This window comes from Manacus vitellinus, unplaced genomic scaffold (assembly GCF_001715985.3).
Source record: "Manacus vitellinus isolate BGI_N305 unplaced genomic scaffold, ASM171598v3 scaffold_24_pilon, whole genome shotgun sequence".
In the NCBI taxonomy this organism is placed as follows: Eukaryota; Metazoa; Chordata; class Aves; order Passeriformes; family Pipridae; genus Manacus; species Manacus vitellinus.
Window position 1 is genome coordinate 490,911 of NW_021939798.1, and position 22,312 is coordinate 513,222.

The following is a 22,312-nucleotide window of genomic DNA, read 5'->3' on the forward strand; positions in this document are numbered from 1 at the left end:
TACTTGCTATGGACAGGCTAAGGACTTGCTATGGACTTGCTAAGGACCTTAATGGTCCTTACCTTGCTATGAACCATACAGGAAAAAAATGTATTGTTCAGATAACTTTATTCCAGAATCTTAAGAAAATATTTTCATGTTACTGTAGGAGCTGCTCTGTGTTTTTGGAGATAATATACTTTAATCAAGCAAATGGAGATACCTTCCATGTAGAGAATGTGAAAGAATTACTTCTACAGTTTTCTCTGGACTTTGTAATATCTATTATGCATAATTAGCAACAGATAAAGACATATTTCAACAACTAAAACTAAGAAACTAAAAGGGGAAACTTAAAATAATGTGTTCCTGAAAATGCAAGACATTTACAAGTCAAAATGTACCTTCTCAATGAGCTCAATGCAGGCAGCCAGGTCCATCCCAAAGTCAATGAATGTCCATTCAATTCCCTCCTTCTTGTACTCCTCCTGCTCCAGCACGAACATGTGGTGGTTGAAGAACTGTTGCAGTTTCTCATTGGTGAAGTTGATGCACAGCTGCTCCAGGCTGTTGAACTGCGCGGTGGAAAAACCCCACAACAACCAACCCTCGTCAACATGCACAGTTCTTGATCATGCCTTTATCAATCTTCTCAGTTAAAACACAACTGTATTATCACAACCATACCATAACTGGATCTATATGCAGCTTCACAAAGAAATACCTACATAATGAAAATGGGGGTTTATTTCAGAGCAGATATTCCTAGTGAATCTACTAAAAATCATAAAATACTTTGGCAATTTTTTATTCAGCCAAAAAGGTGTGCTCTTCAGAGAAGGTGTGCTCTTGTCTCCAAATTTAAAAACTTGATCTCTCTGGTTCACATTCCTTGGTTCTTAAAACAATTTACACATCTTTAACCTGTTATTAGCTCAGTTGGTTAGAGCATGGTGCTAATAATACCCAGGTCATGGGTTTGATCCCCATATGGGCCATTAGCTTCAGTGCTGGACTCAATGATCTTTGTGGGTGCTTTCCAACTCAGAATACTCTGTGATTCTGTGCTATATTTGTCAATGGGTCTCCTAGTTCTGCTCTAGAAGCTCTTCTATAAAATTATTGTAATTATGTTGGTTTATTTAATCTCTAAAGTTAAGCTCAAACTGTTATATCATAATGCATAAAATTCTTTTGAGGATTTTGCTCTCTGCAATAAAGGAAAATGATGGGATTTTTTTCCCCATAAAGTTGCAAATGACTAGCATGTTAAGCCTTCAGAGGAACATCGCTTGCAAGTCCTCGGATATAACAATCTCTCCCTGCAAGAGTAGTCCTCAAAACTGGAATCCTTACATCAAAGATCTCAAAGCCAGCAATGTCCAGCACACCAATGAAGTACTGCCTGGGCTGCTTCGTGTCCAGCTGTTGGTTGATGCGAACAACCATCCACAGGAACATCTTCTCATAGACAGCCTTTGCCAGGGCACCCACTGAATTGTTCACCTAAAGCACAGAGAAAGGTTTGGAGGTTACTACACACAGCAGAGGAGAATCAACACCAACCATCAAAGCATGTTCCAGATTATTCTTTTTTTCCTACCTGCTGCACTGTTTGGCCCTTGGTCACGTATTCATTCCCCACCTTGACTCGGGGGTAGCAGAGGGCCTTGAGCAGGTCTGCTGAGTTCAGACCCATCAGGTAGGCAGCCTTGTCAGCAACTAAGTAGAAGGACAAGAAGATAGAAAAATTAATATGACATGCAGCACTTTGAGTGATGAACCCTTTGCAAAACAGCTGCAATATTGAATGTCCCTGTGACCAAATTCTGCTTACTGGATCTCAGAGGAGCCATGACATAGTTATTAAAAAAAAAAATCTTTATTTTGAAACTTAAAAAGTCTTAAAAGAAGCATCTAGAAGCAATGTACTTATTAAAATTCATACTAGTATTCATTAGCAATTTTACCCTAGATAATAAGTGGTTTATGAAGTAGAAGTCCTAATACTCAATATAATCCCTCCATTTTCTTTAAAGATCAACCTGAAACAAGTTTTTTAAAAATCTTTCCCTTCTCAGTGGGTTTGAACACACTGAGCAGGCTGTGCTAATTCAGAGTGGTAGCTCAGGAGAGATTTATGGGCATATATGCAATTGATATTGCAGATAATGATTAGGCAGTAATCAAAAAAAGGCTGTATTTTAGATGGCAGTTTCATGCCTATATACTATTTCACTTAAACACATCTGTACCATTTTCTTTCTCCATCTTCCAATTATTGAATTACTATTGCTACTTCTATTCTAATAGGTCAGCCAAAGATTTTGCTGATACCTTCAGTGCCATCAGGTTCTGCCTGCTCCTCACGCTGCTTCTGCTTGAACTTCAGGTTCCCATAGTGCATGACGGCCCCTGTCAGCTTGTAGATGGCTGTTTTCTCATCAGCACTGAAGCCCAGGATGTCAATGGCACTCTGCACCAGGAACAGTAAAATAAAAGCTTTGTCTTGGAGAGATGACAATAGGTACAATGTTCTTAATTGGTACTCACATCTGTGGCCATGAGCTCCTCCTGGTCGTTAATGCTGGGAACAGTGATCTCACCTTGACTCACAAATTGATAGTCATATGGGTTGGTGGTGATGAGGAGCATGTCTGAAAGTAAGAGGGGATATACAGGCTTATTTTAGTCAAGCAAGTAACGGTGTTCAGCAGTCTTCCTCCAGTTATTAATTCTTCCTACCAATTAGCTCTGGCTTCTTGTTGGACATGATCTGATAAAAGATGTGGTAGCTTCTTTCTGCCTTGAGCTGGAAAGTGACTCTGGACTTCTCCAGCAGATCTGGAGAAAAAATTTTAGTTAGAAAAAAGAAGAAACAGGAAAAAAAAAGAAAGTAAAAAGAAGACGGGAAGAAAAACAGGGAAGGCAGGATAGATATTTGGATGAAAAGATGTTTTATGGATAGACAGGTGAGTAGATGGATTGTTCAGGAAAGTGTCTTACATGTTTCAATATCTGCAGAAGCCAGTTTTCCTGTGGCACCAAAATGAATTCTGATGAATTTGCCCTTTAAAGGAATTAAAGTGTCTTAGGATTTACAACATAAAAAATATCACTGAAATGAAGAGTTCTTCCATTTATTCCACGGGGCACAAGATTTCTACTTAGAGACATTCCACTATTAACATAAAGTTGTCTTTTTCATTTTTGACCAAAAAATAATCAACAGTGGCAAAACTATATTTTGTGTAGGTTGAATGTACAAATGTGAAAGAATGTGTGGGTTTCATTAGAGAAACTATTCTAACGATATGCTGCACACAGAGAGCAGTTGCCCTAATGATACGAAAACAGCAATTTAAGTAGTTCAGCTGCTTAAATCTGTATTGCTAATAGACAATTTCACTTGTGGTTAAATAAATTTGAGATAAAGCTACTATATTAAATTAGAAACTCTCTCCCATTCCTTCCTTCCTTCCTTCCTGAACAACAGAAAAGGATAACTGACATAAACTTCTATTTCCTATGTTTGAGGAATCATTTTGTTAAGCAACTCACAAAGCGCGAGGAGTTGTCGTTCCTCACGGTCTTGGCGTTTCCAAAGGCCTCCAGCAGTGGGTTGGCGCTGATGATTTGATCCTCAAGCGTTCCCTGCAGGGGGAAAATTATTGATGGTTATCCTTTCCAAAAATCATGTCAGGAACAGAGGAAAGCATTGGTGCCAGCATGTGTCTATTGATTTACCTGCATTTTGCCTGATGTCTGCTCCTCCTTCTTCTTGTCCCCACTGGCTGCAATTGTTGCAAAGTACTGGATGACACGCTTTGTGTTCACAGTCTTCCCGGCACCGGATTCTCCGCTGTCAGAGCAAGGAGAGAAGCAGAGAGCGTGTGGTCAGGCAGGAGGGGCCCTGGCCCTGGGCAGCCCCTCAGGGACCCGAGCAGGGGGTGTACGTACGTGATCAGGATGGACTGGTTCTCCCGATCTGGGGAAGAGGCAGAAATACAGTACTTAAAACTCAATGAACAACAGAGAAAGAATGAAACATGGTTAGGTAAGTTAAATGTTTTGCCTTATGTCAGATTGACTTAAACAAAGAAACAAACACCCAAAACACATCACTGTGTGCAGAGGTGTCTTTCCTTTATAAGAGTAGAAACAATGTTATGAAGATAGCAAACCCCACAATATGAATTGTGTTTTAGAACCATGAAAGCTTTTAAAAAGTCCCTTCATATTGCTGAGAATTTAATGGTCCAAGATCTCTGAGATAGACAGAGCCACTCACCAGTCAGCATGAACTGATAGGCGTTGTCAGAGATGGAGAAGATGTGTGGAGGGGCCTCCTGGCGCTTCTTGCCTCGGTAGGCCAACACCACCTCCGGGTTGTACACGGGCAGCCACTTGTAGGGGTTGACAGTGACGCAGAAGAGACCCGAGTAGGTCTGTGAGGAAGGGACACAGCACGTTGGCTTCCCCTGGGCCTGGCAGAGCAGTTCCTCCAGCTGCCCAGAGGAAGCTGCTGCTGCCACTTACGTAGATCATCCAGGCTGCATAACGCTCTTTGAGGTTGTACAGCACAGCGGGTTCGTGGAGGTGGGTCATCATGGCCATGTCCTCAATTTTGTCGTACTTGGGAGGGTTCATGGAGTAGATCTGATCATCCTTCACAGTCAGGGTCTGTCAGAGGACATGCATGGATGTCAGCTAAGAACCCAGAGTGGGAAGAAAATGTTGTCCTTCAGGCTTGTTTTTCACTCACCTCTCCCTTTTCAGTCTTGACAGTGACTTTCCCTGATTCCCTGCTCTGGATTGTCCCTTTCACGAAGGATTCCTTTGCATGTACCACAAAGACGGATGACTTGGCATCGAAAGGCTTGTTCTGAGCCTCGATTCTCTCCTTCTCTGACTTCCGGAGGTAAGGAGCCGCCTCCCCAAAAATGGCCATCTCGGAATCCGAAGACATGGCTGCACTTTGTGGAGAGGCTTGTCAGCAGAGAACACTGTGGAAGAGCAGATATATTGCTCAATTTTGTCCAAAATAAGCACTTTTTAGTAGAATAAAAGATGTGGGGGGAAAGAAACTATATTGATACCCTTAATAGCCTTTTGGAAGGAATTGAATATTTTTGCTTTGGTGGATTTCAACAGTTATGGAAAATGTGAAAATTATATTCTGGGAAATTATTTGGCTTGTGCTGAAATCACATTTAAAATAACCCATAACTTAGTATTTGGTATTCAGGGAATGTACTGTGTAATAAAGGACCTCAAAAATCCTTTCAACTGCTTAGGCATTCCTAAAATTAATTTGAAATTATTATAATGCTATTTCCTCCCAAGTGATACTAATTCACAAAGCTTAGAATGCTTATACTTCACTGTTTGGAATATCATACTGAAAACTCAAGCTTCTCAGTGGCTTAGTTTCAGTATTTAAAACATTTTTATAATTGTATTAAAAATACAATTTTTTACTAATTTTATTGACTTCTTGAATCCAGGCATAAATTGCAACAATACCAAATGCAAAAAGAAGAGCAATACCTTTTCAGACCACACTGAGATAGCTCCTTTTCTAGTACTTCCTTTTGCTTTTTAAAACACAAAGTTTACAACACAAAGTTTCAAAGCTCAAATCAGAAATTTAAAAATAAGGAATTTTAAAACCAGTATTAATTTCTCTGAACTGTTTTTTTCTTCCCCCTGTCCTTCCCCCTCACTCTGAGAAAAAAAAAAAAACAAAAAACAAAACAGTAGGCAGCTTAGGAAAACATTTGCATATCTCTTTCTATATGGAGTTAGGTACCTGATATTTACACAATAATATTGTGCTACATTTGTACTAAAATGAGAGAATAACAGGATAATTCTTTATTTGTGTCTGGAGGAACAGGTAGTGGCTTCCAGAGGAGGAGAGCTGCAGCTTCCATTTTTTGAGTCAGAGACCAGGCAGAGCAGCACAGGGGACAAATAGCAGTGCTGTGTTTTACACAGGTGACAATCAGATCTTGGTTGCTCACATTACAGCTCTTTCTACTCTTACTGCTTTAGTGATTCCATGGCAAATTTTGGACAAAACATCACATTAATTCACATGTTCTGAGACAAAATATTGAATTTTACACTTTTCCTACGGTGTTCTTCTTGGTCAAATTCTACTGCTGCACCAGCAATGATGGGAAGGCAGTGCACCTCACTGCCTGCTAGGGGAGTTAAGCAGAAGTAAAGAATGTCCCCATGGGGATTTCCTGGTCTGCCATGAGTAGTCAGAGACTTCAAACACAGCCACCTTAAGAATGGACCAGATGATCTTCTGAGGTCCCTTACAACCTGGGCTGTTCTATGATTCAACGATTCCCTTGAAAACCTTACCAGTCTTAGGCACCCACCATCCTCTACTGTTGACTACAGTGTACTTGAAAATATAGGGTGAAACTATGACCATTCACTCAGCCAAACAGAAACCCCACCTTCTGTCTCTGCCCTCTAAGAATCAGTAAATCAGGTTCTTACCTCCTGTGACACCAGATGGGTGGCTTGCAGGCTGGCAGCTGGTCAGTGCTGTAAAACAGAAATGGCAGTTCCCTCATTGCTACTGCACAGAAATCCAGAGTGAAAACGTCTAGATGCCTTGAGAGCAGGTTTATAATGGAGTCTCCTCCTGGAGACGAACACTGGAAGCAGCAGGAATGTCGTGGCACATAAGGGCACCATCCCTTCCTGCCAGCCTGCAGACCCCCCTCACCTACCTTGGAGCTTTCCCTGGAGCCAGGGCAGACGTGTCGCGGGGACGTTTTATACGATCTCGTCTGCAGATGCTACAGATGCCTCCTCTTTCTTCGGTCAAAACATTTTTGGCAAACATTCTTTGGCTAAGCATTGTCTGGCAAACTGAACTAAGGGCATAATTGTCATTTGACATGACTAGATATAATTAGAAAATTTTGATGTCTTACTGACTATATGAATACAGCTCCTATAAATAATGTGACAAGGGTGTTAAGGAGGGAATCCGGACAAGTCAAAGCACTTGGAGAACTTGGATTCAGGACTTATGGATTCTATTGCTGGCTTTCCCACCGACTCACTGTATGACCCCGGGTGGATTGCTTGGTATGTCTGTGCCTCAGCTATCCCAGCTGTACAATAGGAATGTCAGCTTTTAGCTTCCCCTGTTGATGATGTGAAGCTTGTAAGAAATGCCTAAGAGCAACACATTAGGCAGGCTACTAAGAGGGAAGTATTACTAAAAGTATTTGACAGATGTGCTGGTAAGATCCTGAAAGTAAGGGAGTAATCTGGGTCCTGCAGTGTGATAGTGCTGGTGACTGAGAGTCACATGCATGGCAAGATGGGACAAGGGACAAAGATTTGGTCACAGAAATAGGAGGGTGGGGTGTAGTTGAGCTACTGGGCTGGGTCTCAGAGAGAGATGTAAGGTCACTTGTGATACATGATGAAGACCTCATGTGCACACTGAGGCAGATATGCCCATCTGTGCACTTGAAATTGCAAAAGAAGTGGGAGATTCTCCAAGAAGGGTTGTTACAAGCCTGTGCATGAATTTGTGCTAAGGGGAGTGGCAGATGTGATGTGATTTCTGCTATGTAGATCAGTGCAGCTGAACAATACATGTTCCTCTTTTCTTAATGATGTTCTAATTCATCAGAAAGTACCCATATTGGCAGCTCAGGAAAGTTGTTTCTTATGCCTTTAATCTGCATCATAGGTAAAAGAAATCCTTGAGGTAAAGATTTGGGCCTGTAGAAATCTATGCCATTTGAATGTTAATACTCCTTTTGACAAGGAATGGTTACAGCACATTACAGAATCTAGAAACAACAAATTTATTTTTTTTCCTGCAGGAATTTCTGCTGCTGCAGAATTCAAGAGCCTTTCCACCATCCCAGAGCTCAGCTCACACACTCAGGGAGCAACTTAGATAGAGATTTGCAGTCTTCAGTTTATCCTTGGTGCTTGACTCCAATTCTGCTAACATATACAAACCATGGTCTCAGTTGAAAGCCTGTCTTCCATCTGTGTGCTCCCACTGTCAAACTACCTAACCAGGAAGAAAACAAAGACCCCTTCAGCCCTTCCCTACCCACAGCTCCCAGAAAACAATAGTTTGCAGGCTGGCATTTTGCTTATTGAAAGAGGCCAGCGACACAGGGCCCAAGTTAGAAAAAGGATGCATGACATACAAGGTAATACAGAGCATCAGGCACTTCCTTGTGCATGAGGAATTTGTTCCAAGAAGGGCTCTGACATTGCAGCACACACATTTTGGGTAGTGGGCCCCAACTCAGAACCCATGTCTGTTCCGAACATATTCCATGTGGTCCAGCACTGCAGAATGTTATTGGTCCTGGCTGAGAAGGGGACAGGAGCACCTCATCATAACAGAGCATAGCTTTAAGAAGGCCACTTGATGACCATGGATGGCCACGACCTCTCCCAGGGTGTGAGAGCAGAGGGTTTTCTCCCATCAGGTTGGGGAGGGAGCTCTGGACTCCCATTCCCAGAAAAGGTGTAATATAGAATCAAAGAGTCACAGAATGGTTTGGATTGGAAGAGACCCTAAAGATCATCCCAATTCCAGCTTTTCTTCCATGAGACTGGCAGGGACACCTCCTATACAGTGTTGCTCCAAGCCCTGTCCAAACTGGCCTTGGACACTTCCAGGGATGTGGCCACCATAGCTTCTCTGGGAAACCTGTGCCAGGGCCTGACCACCCTCACAGGGAGGAATTTCTTCCCAATACCCCATATGGCCGTGCCTTCTCTCACTTTGAAGCCATGCCCCCTTGTCCTGTCACTCCAGACCCTTGTCCAAAGTCCCTCTCCAGCTCTCTTGGAGCCCCTTTAGGCACTGGAAGGGGCTCTAAGTTCCCTCTGGAGGCTTCTCTTCTCCAGGCTGGACGCCCCCAGCTCTCTCAGCATGTCTTCATAGCAAAGGGGTTCCAGATGTTGGAGCATCTTTGTGGCCTCCTCTGGACTCACTCATGCACGCCCACATTGTTCTTATGTTGGGGGCCTCAAAGCTGAATGCAGTGTTCTAGGTGGGGTCTCACCTGAGGGGACACAGGGCCAGAATCCTTCCCTCCCCTGCCAGCACATACATCTAGGACATCTTGAGCTTCTCATCCAGTAATACCTCTAAGTCCTTCTCCTCAGGGCTGTTCTCAATCCCTTCTCCACCCAGCCTGTACCTGCACTTGGGAATGCCCCAATCCACATGCAGGACTTGGCCATACTGGTCTTCATAAGAGTTCACATGGGCCTACCTCTTCAGTCTGTTCAGATCCCTCTGGGTGACACCCCTTCCTTCCAGCATAGCTACCACACCATGTGGTTTGGTGTCATTGGCACACTTGCTGAGGGTGCCCTTGATCCCACTATTCCTGTTGCCTACAGAGTTATTAAACAGCTCTGCTCCCAGTACTGACCCCTGAGGAATGCCACTCATCTCTGGTTTCCACTTGGACACGGAGCTGTTGACAGCAAATCTTTGAGTGTTACCATCCCTTATCCACCAAGCAGTCCATCCTTCAAATCCATGTTTCTTCAGTTTAGAGACAAAGATGTCATTTAGGAAAATGTCAAATGCTGTGCACAAGTCCAGGTAGTTGACATCAGTCTCTGTTCCCTCATCAACCAAATCTATAACACCATCACAGAGGGCCACCAAATTTGGCAGGCACGATTTGCCCTTACCAAAGCCATGTTAGCTGTTAGCAATCACCTCCGTATTTTCCATGTTCCTTAGCTTAGTTTCCAGGATGAACTGCTCCATGATCTGCCAGGCACAGGGGTGAGACTGACTGGACTGTAGTTTCCCAGGTCATCCGTAATTCCCTTTTTAAAAATGGGGGTTATGTTTCCCCTTTTATAGTCAGTGGGCAGCCATGACTTAGATATAATGGGTAGTGGTTTAGCTGTTTTCTCTGCCAGTTCCGTTGGGACCTGTGGATGGATCTCATCAGGTCCTATGGACTTGTGCATCTTGAGGTTCCTTAAATGATCTCAAACCAGATCTTCTCCTACAAGGTGGTTCTTCATTCTCCCAGTTCCGCACTTTGTCTTCTGCAACTCAGATGGTGTGGCTGGAGCACTTGCTGGTTAACATAGAGGCAAAACATACCTCAGCTTTCTCTATATCCCAGGTAATGAGGTCACCCGATCCCTTCCAGAGAGGGACCACATTTTCCTATCTTCCTTTTATCACTAACATTCCCAACTTTTCTCTGTGCCCTTGCTCTCCCTGGACAAGTTTAATCCTATCGTGGCTTAAGCTTTCCTCACCTAATCCATGGCTGCTTGGATAATTTCTCTATATTCCTCCCAAAGCTCCCAGTTCCTGCTTTCACACTCTGTAGGCTTCCCTTTTGTGTTTTAGTTTGTCCGGGAGCTCCTTGTTCATCCATGCACACCTCCCAGCATTTTTGACTGTCTCCCTCTTTGTTGGGATGCATCACTCCTGAGTTATCCCTGAAGAGTCTAAAGTCTGCTCTTCTGAAGTCCAGGGTAGTGAGCTTGCTGTGCACCCTCCTTGCTGCCCCGATGATCTCTAACTCTACCGTTTCATGGTCACTGCAGTCAAAGCTGACCTGCAGCTTCACATTCCCCACCAGCCTCTCCTTCTTGGTGAGAACAAGGTCCAGCACAACACCTTTCTTTATTGGCTCCAATATCACCTGAAGAAGGAAGTTAATGTCCATGCATTCCGGGAACATCTTGGATAGCTTATGCCCTACTGTGTTGTCCCTCTAATAGATATCAGGGTGTTTGAAGTCCCCCACGAGGTCCAAGGCTTGTGTGAATATTAGGCCATTCCTATCTGTCTATAGAGTGTCTCATACACTCAGTCTTCGTGGCTGGGTGGTCTGTAGCAGACTCCCACTATAATGTCACCTATCCCTGCCCTTCCTTTAAGCCCTCAGTCAGTTCATCATCCAATTCCCAGACAGAGCTCTATGCATCTGGTTAGTCACTGACATGAAGGGCACCCCCCTACTCATCCCCCCTGCCTGTCCTTCTTAAAGGGTCTGTACCTTTCCAATAGGAGCCATCCCACCATGTTTCCATGATGCCTATAGGATCAGAGCCCTGCAGGTGCACATCTCTAACTCTTCTTATTTTTTGCCTGTGCTGGATGCATTTGCACAGATGGGCCCCTGATGAAGCCAACTAGAGTGGCTAGAATTCCCTTGTGCTGCTCTTCAGATGCTCTCTTGCTGATCTACAGTCCCTCTTCATGCTCTGGGTACCTCTTGCTGGCCCTGGAAAGGCATTATCCTCTGTCGGCAACAGGTTGAGTATCATGTGGAATGACAGAATGCCTTGCATTGGAAGGGGCCTTCAAAGATTGTCTGGTCCAACACCCCTGCTCTGGGCAAGGACATCTTTCACTAAATTAGGTTGCTCAAAGTCTCATCGAACCCAAGCCTTGAACACTTCCAGTGGTGGAACACCTGTAACTTCTCTGGGAAACCCATTCCAGTGTCTCACCACACTCATCCTGAAATATTTCTTCCTTATATCCCCACCTAAGGAGTCCTTCTGCTGTGCCTTTTGCAACCGGACCTGTCTATCTCGTATTGGCCTTTTTAGCCACCAGCGCGCTTGTAACGAATGTGGGTAGAGCCCTTCCCAAATCTTCGTTTGTGAAGCCTGGCCATGATGATGATGATATCTATTTGAAATTTACAGTTTTTCAGGTTAAACCCATTGGTTTCTTATAAGCCTGCTTTAAGTATTGAAAGGCCTCAAAGAAAGTATCTTTGGAACCTCTGTCATTGCCAGGCTGAACAATCCCAATGACCAAATGTGGCACTTAGAACTATGGCTTAGGAGCATGGTGGTGTCTGGTCAAAGGTTGGACTCTGTGATCTTGGAAGCGTTTCCCAACCCTAATGATTGTATGATTCTGTGAAGTATGTCAGCCTTTCTTCATAGGAGGGATGTTCCTGCTCTTGGCCCTCCTCTGTAATCACGCTAACTGGTCTGGGTCCTTCTTGTGCTGGGGACTCCAGAGCTGGATGCAACAATGCAACACTGTAGGTGGCATCTCACAGATGGGAAGAATCACCTCCCATCACCTGCTGGTCGCGCTTCTTTTGATGGATATTGTTGGCTTTCTGGGCTGCAAACACACCTTGTTTGTTCATGTCCAATTTTCCATCCACCAATATCCCTGAGTTCTTCTCTGAGTAGCTGCTGTTGCCTTTCTGTTAGGTCCTGCTCTCAGTGGCACGTAGCAAGTCTGTCCTGTGCAGTGCTGTCAAGCTGGGACAAAGAGCCCTCGGGATGTGCCTGGATCACCAGGGACTATATTGAGAGCCTCTGAGTGTGACTTTGGGGACTGAAAATCTTTGCCTTCCCAGTGGCCAATGACAAAGCCAGTGTACTCAGAGAGCACTTCTGGGTTTTTGCTGTGGTGCTGTGCAGGATGTGGACCCATCCTTGTCACAGGAGTGCAGCACATGGCCAGGCAGCTCTGGGCAGGCTGAGGGAAGATCTGGTTTGAACAGCAAGTGCTCTGTGAGTTGAGGGTTCTCTAGGGGTTGATGGTCACTCAGCACTGCTTTCAGGATGATAATCATGTCTGTTCACAAAAGAGATTAGAAAACAAGAACCTTCTATGGAATTGGTCACAAACCCAAGGTAGCTACTCACATGTGAGCCAGGCTGTGGGAAAGAATTTCTTCCTTGCTCCTTAATGCCCTCTCAGTACTCAGATGACATTTCCTCCAGCTGCAGATCATTCCAGCTTTATTTAGTTGAAGGTTAAGTGGGTTTGGCCAGTGTTCCTGGGTTTGGCCTGTGTACCCTGTGTGCTTTCCACAGCTATATAGCAGAATACATACATATGGAGTTTGTGAAGTTATTGCAGTAAGGGTACATGAAAGATATGTCCAATTCCCAATTTTACTTAAGGAAAAATTACAGTATTGTGTACATTTCTGTGTAGTATATTATGAAAATCAGGGAAGATAACTGAAACAATATTCATAAAATTCTGACAAAATAGTGAAAATATTACATCCTTAAGTGCAGTACGCAACAGTCCTACTATTTCCATATGGAAGTATATATGGATATTCAGGTCTTAATTCTCACATTGCTTTACAACTTTTCTGTACATGAGCAACATGCTATTTCCTGATATATTTCACAGTCCTAAACTCTGGTGACACCTTCTATTGTTACAAATAAAGTTACAGTGGTTTTCTGTCTTTTCAAATACTCAGAATACATTGATTATATTTTACTGAATTGTGTTCTCGAATTCAAACTATAGGCAGCTTTCCCTGCTGTGATTGTCTTATGTTGTTCAAAAACAATGCAAAAAGAATTCAAAGTTATGAAGAAGTTTTGGTTAGCTTATGAAGCCTCACACAATTTCTACACATTGACTGAAATGGATTTGGAGGAAGTAATGACAATTTCAACTTGATGATGTGTATATGCTCTCAGGCACAATGTCAAAGTCAGGTAATTTTCAATGTACAGAGAGAAGAACATAATTATCTGTGCTCTGCCAAGGAGGCTGAGGAAAATGCCTATGTACTGAGCTCATCTCAAATATGAAGGTTTGTCATAAAACAAACTGTTTGTTGCCTGCCTGTTGCCTTTTCCAGAAGCCACATGGTCTAGTGCAGCACTGACCTGTCTTCTCAATGTGACCTTCAAGAGAGCCTTTCAAGGCTCTTTTCAGGTTACATCAACAGCTGAGAAGATCACAGATTCCCACTGCTGCCAGGACTTAGTGGAAACGCAACAGGCAATGGCTGGAGAAATTAATTCCTTTTTATGTGTTTTCTCTGATATTAATGTCTACTGTTCTTTGCCACCACTTGCAGGGTGACATGTATCTGATAAACACAAGGACTGACTCCAAATCCCTATAGCTACAAGTACTTTTTTATGGAATAATGATATGATACATGATATCATTTAAATAATGATGGCTTCAATGTCAGAACAAAGAAACAACATAATAAAAGAGCTGGAATGCAAAGCTGAATTCACTGGTCCAGATTTATCTTATTCAACCTTGTGTGGTTGACAGATGTTAAACTCATCATCATCTATAAGGTCCAACAGACCAGGAAGACAAAAGGCATGTTCAGCAGCATAAATATCCTTCCACTGTGAGCATGATAAAGGAAAAAGGCATTACTGTGTTTTTTACTAGGAAAACTTTCAATAGAAAAGACATTTGAAAGTCTTAGTTGTTTCGGTGGACTATCATCAGTCCTTGCAAATCTGGTCTTCTTGGTCTCACAAAGCCCAGCTGACTACTCCTAGTGACATCTCACAGTATATTTCATGTTCTAGAGGAACTCCTTTGCTGACATTAAATTTGAGACACTGTAAAAATAAAAAGAAACATGTTAAAATTTTTATTTTTTAATTTGCCAATTGTCTCCTATCTTCATCTAAATATGAATACACAAAAAGGGATAATTCTTCAGCTGATATTTTAGTACTCAGCTGTAAAACACCTTGTTCATTAAAAGAAAGAGCTTTAGACCATCGAAAATGTTATCAGCTTTTGACATTTTGACTAAACAAAACATAAAGAATAAAGGAAGAGAATTTAGATGAAAAATGTAAGTGATTTACATATCTTGCTTGAAAGTGCATTGGTTAAATCATTCCAAACCAGCATGATTTCATGAATGGCTTAGATGCATATCAGAAGTTTGGCAGATGATACAACCCATGACATTAGCACAGGGTTGCATAAATCTTCCAGGAGAAGATTTATATATTAGCAAAAGCTTTGCATGGACATATACTGTCATTAGTGCTTTGAACTGAGAGAACTCACAAAGGCAATAGAAATACAAGTAAGAAATACTGAAGAGTAATTTAGCAGAAAAAGTCGAACTAAAGCATATGGAAAAAATAACCTGAAAATTCTTAGGTAATCTTTGACAAAATACCAGTGAGGCTTTTTTTTTCCATCTCTGCTCTTTGTTCACAGGATGAGGATTTCCAGAAGTAAGTTCAATGAACAATATCAAATAAAATAGACTAAATAAACTAAACAATACATTCAAGTTTTGAGGCAAAGTGGGCAGGGAAAAGTAATGTGGATTATATTTATAGAGGTCCAAGATGGAAATAAGCATCAGAAGAACATCATGGAAAATCATTGGATATCCAGGGCTTTTGTACCATTGAAAGTATCAGTATAGATAGAATTTCTTTAGTTTTCTGCAGCTTAATCAAAGAATCAATTATAGAATGGTTTGGGTTGGGAGGGGTCTGAAAGAGCCTTGGACAGGGACACCTTCCACTATCCTAGGTTGCTCCAAGCCCATCCAACTGGGCCTTGGACACTTCCAGGTATGGGGCAGCCACAGCTTCCCTAGGTAACTTGTGCCAGGGCCTCACCACCCTCACAGGGGAGAATTTTTTTCTGATATTTAATCTAAATCTCTTCTGTCTGTTTAAAACCTTTATCCCTTGTCCTGCCACTTGGCATGGTGAAATCAAAGAAAATTTGTAACCAGAGTGTTCTTCTGTAAGAAGCAAAAATTGCCCAGACTCATGTTCAGTCACTTGTCCACTCACAAGAACATACCCTGAATAATCTGAGCGATTCATCCTTTGTGGCAGCTTTATCTTCTTTCACAAAGCTGACCTTTCTCCCACTGATAACTAATTTATATTTACTGGCATATTGGCCTATAAGCTTCTTACAAAGAATCCAAAGTCCTCAGTTCTGTTGGTTGTCTCCTCTAATTTAACAGATATTAGTAAATTACACTGGAGAAATGTCCGGTTTGTAATGTCTTTGCAGTGCACTGCACTGTGCCAGGGGATGGCTGCACACAGGGGAGGCCAATCACTTATTCTGACAAACCATTAGCTGATTTCTTGTCAAGCTTTTAACCTGTGCCAGCTACACTTCTCCTAAATAGATTTGAAGGCATAACTGGACAGCTGGCATTTTCTGGGACCATTCCCAATAGACCCTGCATCCAGCCTCACCATTCTGGATACAGAAATAGTTTACTTCTGTAAGTATAAACAGTCCTGTGCCAGTTGACCTAAGTTCCTGGACATGTTTAATTTGCTAGTGTAGCTGTAGTGTTCCTCTGGAAAGCTTTGGAGGAGCAACAGTGAAATCTGTCCCTGGGAAAGGAAGGACCTGCTGGGAGAGGCAACAATACCTTGATGGAAGAAGGAAATTAAAAGTGATTGTGCCTCTGTTAACTTTTTGCCAATGTTTCCATCTCTTCAGGTCTGGACTCCACTAGAGATGAATGCAAAGCAGAGCAGAGTCAGAAGAGAAGAGGCAGAACAAGGGTAGACTCTGGCTACAGGCAGAGCAACAAGGATTGGGCAAGGCTCTGCAGTGCTGACATTCCCATGGAAGAGGAAGGATTTTGTTGGGCTGAAAATAAATCCTTCTTCAGACGGAGAGGCAGCTGCCTCACTCTCTGCCATCCCTTAGCAGTGGCTCCCCCTCCCCCATGTTCTGTGACTGTGAATTCAGGAGTAAGAATCACATGCCAGCAAGGCAGCACAGGTCAAGTGGGAAAGTGGAGGCATCTCAAGACTGCTGATCTGTATCCCATTAGGACACCCCGTCCTGCAGCCCCCATCCATGTTTTTTCTTGGTGCTATTCATCTCATGAACTGGAAGGCTTCCCTTTGTGCGTGGATGAAGAGATAGTGGTGGAAATAACACACATTTTGAATTACTTCAGGCTTTGTAAAACTGTGTTTTCATAATATATCTTATCTCATTTGGAAGCTGAGGATGGGGTGGACAAATGGGTGGTCGTGACCTTTGAAAATCGTCTAAGCTGTTCCAGGAGTAGAAATCATCAGCTAATTAGTATCTGGCTGGCAGTTGTTAACCTCAGTACCCCTGAGGTTCATAACAAGGCATTTATCTTTCAAAATCTTCATCAATACCCTGTGAGTGAGTCACAGACTGCATCTTTGGCAAATTTGCAGGTAACACTAATCCATGGGAGTGGTTGAATATGGCCAAGATTCAATCCAGGGGGACCTTGATAAACCTGAGGATGAGACCAATAGAAACCTCCTGAAACTCATTAAGTAGTGCAGTTTTCCAGCTGGGGCAGAATCACACTGTGTGGACAGGGAAGTGTCTCAGCAGCAGCCCTGCTAGGGAGGATGTGGGGGTTTTGTGAGAAGCAGTTTGACTCTAAAGCAGCAGTGCTTTCTCATCCTGAGGAAAGCAAATCCCAGAGTGGGCTGCATTAGGAACATTGTGTCTAAGAGACTGAAAGAAGTTACCCTCCTGTACTTGGGGCTGCTGCAGTCACACCTGGAATACAGTACTGTATTTTGGGCTCTGCAGTTCAAGTTGGATGTGGAGAAACTGGAGTGTGTCCAATGAAGCGCTACCAAAGTGGCGCGTGACCTAGAGCACGTTACCTGGGCTACAAGCTCCCAACAAGTAGAGGACAATGACCTACCCTTACATGTTCCACCATTTCCTATCTACACTTCCCTCAAGCCCTCTGCTCCTTTGGTCAGAATGTGTCTGCCCATAAAGAGTGGAAAGCAGCATGGAGTTAGAGGTGAGTCTGTAACTCCATGGTCTCTTCTTTGCTAGAGAGACTGGATTCATTCACAACTTCCTGTTGGTAGGTAGAAGTTTTAGGTATTTCCAAGAAAGCAGCTCCATCACAAGTAATGGTGACTTGGGAAGACAAATACCATAATTCCAAATGTCCCCCAACCTTCTTCCCTCAGACTTAATTGCTGAACATTATATTACATACATTATATGGTATGAAATACTCCTTTGGTCAGCTGGGGTTATCTGTCCCAGCTGTGTCCTCTCCCAGCTTCTTGTACCCCCTCCAGCCAATCTACTGGTGGGGCAATGTGAGAAGCAGCAAAGCTTGGCACTGTGTAAGCACAGTTCAGCAATAATACAATCATGCCTGCTATCACCAACACTGTTTTAATCACAAATCCAAAACACAGCCCCATGCAAACTCTATTAAGAAATTTAACTCTATCACAGCTAAAACCAAATCCATAACTTTTGGTGCAGAAAAGAGATGCTAATAGAATAATAGAATCAACTGGGTTGGAAGGGACCTCCGAGATCATCAAGTCCAATCCTTGATCCGCTACCGCTGCAGTCACTAGGCCATGCCACTAAGTGATGTCTCATTTCTTTCTTTAAGGTGCTGCAGTGGAATATCCAAGCCTCCTGTGTAAACACACCTTTTTGAAGCTCAGCAGTTACCACAGTCTGTCCCACCAGCTGAACTGATAGTTGAACTGTAGTCCAACTTGATGCCCGAGGATTATGTTATCAGTAGTTCCTAAACTGTATGAAATTGGTGGCTGTTCCTTGTTTAAACTAATGACAAGAATTAACTTTGCTCAATGAAACAGGTGAGCTGAAGCTTTCTCACCTGTTTGGGGACTTTGTGGTCTATCTATTTCTTTCACCTAAGTTTCCTATTGCACCTCTTTCTGACAATGTTTCTTTTGTCAAATCACAATAAATTACAGTAAATATCTCTTCAGCCTGTGTGAACCCAGCCTCTTGCCCTTTGTCCATAGATGAGCTCCAGAGATGGTGTGTCTGCACATTAACTTGAATCCAGTTCTAGTCAGCAGAGCAATTTAAACCACTCCCTTCTTGGTTACAGGAAGGTCCTGGTACCAGATTTCTTCTCACTCTGGAAAAAAAAAAAAAAGCCTCAAAATCCCAAACCTACTAAACACAGCAGGCAGACACTCCTGGATTCAGAGCAAGACACAGCCTTACAAGTTCACAGTTCACAAGAACACAGAATGGCAGCTTGGTGCTGATCTGTTCCAGTTGCACAGGGAGACAAGGCTGAGCTCATTGGCCTGCGCTGCCTGTGTGTGAGGATGCAGCAGCAAGTTAAACCTTTGGGTGTGTCCTTTGGCATTGAAAGTTGGAACCAATGACAGGTTCCCATCCCCTTTCACGTGAGAATTATCAGAATGCTGCAGTGGCACAGAAAGGATCCCTGGAGTGCAGTGCAATCCCAGATGGTAGGGACTTGTGCTGGCACCTGACTTAGTGGCACAAAAATAAAAAAGTAATTCAGGGACATGATGGTCTGGCCTCAAAACTCAGACTGTCTCTCTCTGTTAAAATGTCTTTTCTCCATGGACCTTCTGTATGTTTTCTTACTTAAATGGGCTTCTATTTCTAAGCAAAAGCTTTCTGCAGAGCAAATACATCACATACATCCCAACCTCACGGGACTACGCCTACATTCTCTGAAGATTATATAGCAACTAGTCTAAAACCTTAGGGGTCACATTTACTCCTGCACCCCACTTATGCACTCATTAATGAAACAGTAAACCATTAATTGCAACTTCCAAAGAAGTTGTCAGTTGTCAGGTAAAGCTTATTGCAGTTAACTGAGTTATTCTCCTCCCCAAGACCAGTTTTGGTGATTCAAAATGTGTTCAGTCTGTCCTCCAGCCCTCACAAATGCATGTGGGTCTTTCGTGCACATCCGGGGACATATAATTCCCAGCTCCATCAGATTTGCTTTTTGTTGCCCTTGCATTCAGATTTCTTCTGCTAATAGCTGTGCAAACAATCCTGTACCTCAGTAAAACAGAGTCCTGGTGTTAAACATGCCATCTATTTAATGCAAGCTGGAGCCAGGTGATGAGAAAACAGACTCAAATGACAGCCATACCTAGCACTGTTCTTGAGGTACTGTAGTCTCAGCTGGACAAGGCAGATGTGATTCATGGTGGCAAGCAAGCCTGAAGCTTTTCTCAGCTGGGAATTCAAGCTCTAACAAGTAGAGAGCAACAACCTGTCTTTACATCGTCCACTATTTCCTATCTGTAGCAATAAAATAAACAGATACAGGATCAAAGCAGATATGTCACAGACAAGAAATATCTCAGCTGAGCTCCCATATCCCTCCGAGGTATTGGGAGAGGAGATGCTGTGAGTGTCTAGGGAAGATCGTCTCAGCACAGGTAAATCATGAACCTCTATCATCCAAAGGATGTTAAGCAGCTAAGGAATAGAGGCATTTTAGTGTAAAAATGAGGACACAGGGCTACTTGTTGGAGCCTTTCCTGTCAACTGCTGGCTGCTTGTTACCTTAAGCAAAAGAATATCACACGCAAAGAGGCAAAGTTTTTGATGATGTCATCAGTAGGACATGTACATCGCAAGTCAGAGCTACAACCCACAAACTTATTTTTGGGGGTTAGCGGGGAAAAGGAACCAAGAAGAAATATCTTTTTCCCCATCTGATGAGCTTGCTCTCCCTGCACACCCACAGGCACAGTGCTTCTCTAATTACTGGAGTTATTAGTGTCCTGGCCTTAACCAGCCACTGCTCTCCTGAGTGAGAGAAGTCACGCTGGAGAAAAGCAGGCAGAGTTTGCAAACTGGCTGCTGGTAAGTAAAGGGGTCCCTGAGGAACGCCCCAGTATGTGGGTGTTCCTGCCAGGGATGCTGGTGTGAGCAACCCTATTGCTGCCCACTGCTGGCTCTGTTACACTGTGGTTATCTGGACTATAGTGCTGGAGGCTTGTTATGGGTGTAGTCCTGCCCTGACGAGAAAATTTCAGGTCAAGATATCTTTCCTGGTCTGCAATATAGGAGGATGAAAATAGTAATGTAGAGGGAGAATAGACAATACCTGTGCTTTTACTGGACTGGCAGGTCAACTTGTCAGTCCTTCAGCCTTAAAACACATCATGGGCATCAGTATTCAATTAGTGTCACTGAAAGCCAGTAAAAAGTGCTAATTAAGGAAACTAATAGGAAACCCCAGGATGAAAGAGCAACAAAAGGTATGACAACACTTTTTAAATTGGCAGAGTTCTTGCAATAACTCTTCTGGGAAAGGTGGAATAGCTACAAACCTTGTGGGAGAAGCCTCTACTACTCATTAAATCCCTCGCATCTAAAGCCAGTCACAGATGTACCAAGATATCTGTGATTGTTGGACAATCTGCACTATAACAAGAACATCTGGATTGAGTTTGTTGTTGCCTTAACAACCTAGATGGTAACTTAATATTTGATCCACATGGGCTGTGTAACACTGCAGTAAATAAAACACTCCCCCATTAGCTCAGAGGTAAGATGAGAGTACAACAGCAAAGGGTGACTGAAAATAAGAGGTGAGAGCATTAGCAAAAATCATGTGTTCAGTGGGTTTCCCAAATAAGCACAATGATGTCAAGTCCCCCAGTTGTGGTACTTTGGAAACTGTTAGGGGAGCACGGATGGCTCTGTATAAAGACCCGGTGGCATCTCGGCTGAAATATTCTGTGCTGTCCCAGCACTATACACTCAGAAATTACTGACTCAAGGGGTACAGAGTAAAGATAGAATTTTGAGACCTTGGGGAAACAAAGAAGCTCCCTTGAGTGCGGAGCCTGGAAGAGTTCAACTTATGGCTCTTGGGCCTTGGCCAGCACCCAAGGGACACTGGTGAGCCACACACTTGCTTTTAGGTGGAACAGATCCCTGCAAATCCATCCTATGGGGCATTGCCTCCCATGGCTCTGTCTCAGGCACTTCACATGAATCACTTGCCAAATTCAAAACCAATGTCAGTCTGAAGCAACTCTCAGCTGGAGCCAGCATTACCTGGCGCCAGCATTACCTGGAACCAGTGTCACCGAGCCCAGCCTGTGCTGCTTTGCCCAGACAAGGAGAGGCCCCAGCCAGCCCTGGCTCCAGCAGTTTTCCAACCACTCCATGAATGCACAGAATACTTTGCCTGCCAGGTGTGCACTCTGCCCAGAGCCACAAGCAGTGGCTGGGACTGGCACTGCCTGTGCTTGGCTGCTGCCAGTGCAAACAAAGGGGTGTCCTGGCTCTAGAGCAGCAGCCTGTGGGCTCCAGACTCTCCAAGTCCTCTTTGCAGGGGGGATCTCCCTCCCTTGCTGCTGCCCTTTGACTTGTTGTGACAGACATGTCAGCATGGCAGTTGCTCTGTGTTGACCCAAAGGCCAGCCCAGCGCAGTGTCCCCTGGCAGTGACTGTGGGCCTTGGTGGTGTCTGAGGCTGACAAAGTACAGGAATGAGGCAGGAAGATGTGCTGAGGCTTTCCCTGAACTCTGCCCCATACCCCAGGTGCTCCTGGCTGGCACATCCCAATCCTGATGTCTTTCTTGTGTGTGGGATCAAGAGCCTGGTTCTCCTCTCACGAATTTTTGTGGCAGATTTTTGAATGAATGGAAACGATCATTAGCCACTGATTGTGGTGAGGAGCTGTGCAGATTAATTACCAGTGTTTGGAGGAATATGTGACACCAAATGGTCTCCAAAGGATGGCTCCTC

At 43.5% G+C, this 22,312-nt stretch overlaps 1 protein-coding gene and 3 long non-coding RNA genes across 4 annotated transcripts in view; 3 read left to right on the forward strand and 1 right to left on the reverse strand.

The window, feature by feature from the left end:
• The window catches only part of LOC108639779, a 21,175-nt gene extending 17,903 nt beyond the window's left edge, over window positions 1-3,272 (forward strand). Inside the window, exon 3 of the long non-coding RNA XR_001920718.2 lies at window positions 2,293-3,272. This is a non-coding gene — a long non-coding RNA (uncharacterized LOC108639779). The remainder of the gene's footprint in view (window positions 1-2,292) is intronic.
• LOC103766651 (myosin heavy chain, skeletal muscle, adult-like) overlaps window positions 1-4,963 on the reverse strand; it is a 17,125-nt gene extending 12,162 nt beyond the window's left edge. Inside the window, exons 1-13 of the mRNA XM_018073090.2 lie at window positions 4,745-4,963; window positions 4,519-4,662; window positions 4,271-4,427; window positions 3,940-3,967; window positions 3,727-3,841; window positions 3,541-3,633; window positions 2,986-3,049; window positions 2,725-2,823; window positions 2,533-2,636; window positions 2,317-2,455; window positions 1,583-1,701; window positions 1,336-1,485; window positions 384-554 (exon numbers count right to left, since the gene is read on the reverse strand). Coding sequence (XP_017928579.1) covers window positions 384-554; window positions 1,336-1,485; window positions 1,583-1,701; window positions 2,317-2,455; window positions 2,533-2,636; window positions 2,725-2,823; window positions 2,986-3,049; window positions 3,541-3,633; window positions 3,727-3,841; window positions 3,940-3,967; window positions 4,271-4,427; window positions 4,519-4,662; window positions 4,745-4,948 — 1,587 coding nt within the window. The 5' untranslated portion in view covers window positions 4,949-4,963. The remainder of the gene's footprint in view (window positions 1-383; window positions 555-1,335; window positions 1,486-1,582; window positions 1,702-2,316; window positions 2,456-2,532; window positions 2,637-2,724; window positions 2,824-2,985; window positions 3,050-3,540; window positions 3,634-3,726; window positions 3,842-3,939; window positions 3,968-4,270; window positions 4,428-4,518; window positions 4,663-4,744) is intronic.
• On the forward strand, window positions 3,778-16,389 carry LOC108639775. Its single transcript, XR_001920713.2, has 3 exons — window positions 3,778-4,036; window positions 4,759-4,900; window positions 16,247-16,389. It is a non-coding gene; the product is annotated as an uncharacterized LOC108639775 (long non-coding RNA).
• A 547-nt stretch (window positions 16,390-16,936) lies between these two features.
• LOC108639778 lies at window positions 16,937-18,527 on the forward strand. The gene is made up of 2 exons (XR_001920717.1): window positions 16,937-17,561; window positions 18,180-18,527. It is a non-coding gene; the product is annotated as an uncharacterized LOC108639778 (long non-coding RNA).
• The last annotated feature ends 3,785 nt before the right edge of the window (window positions 18,528-22,312 follow it).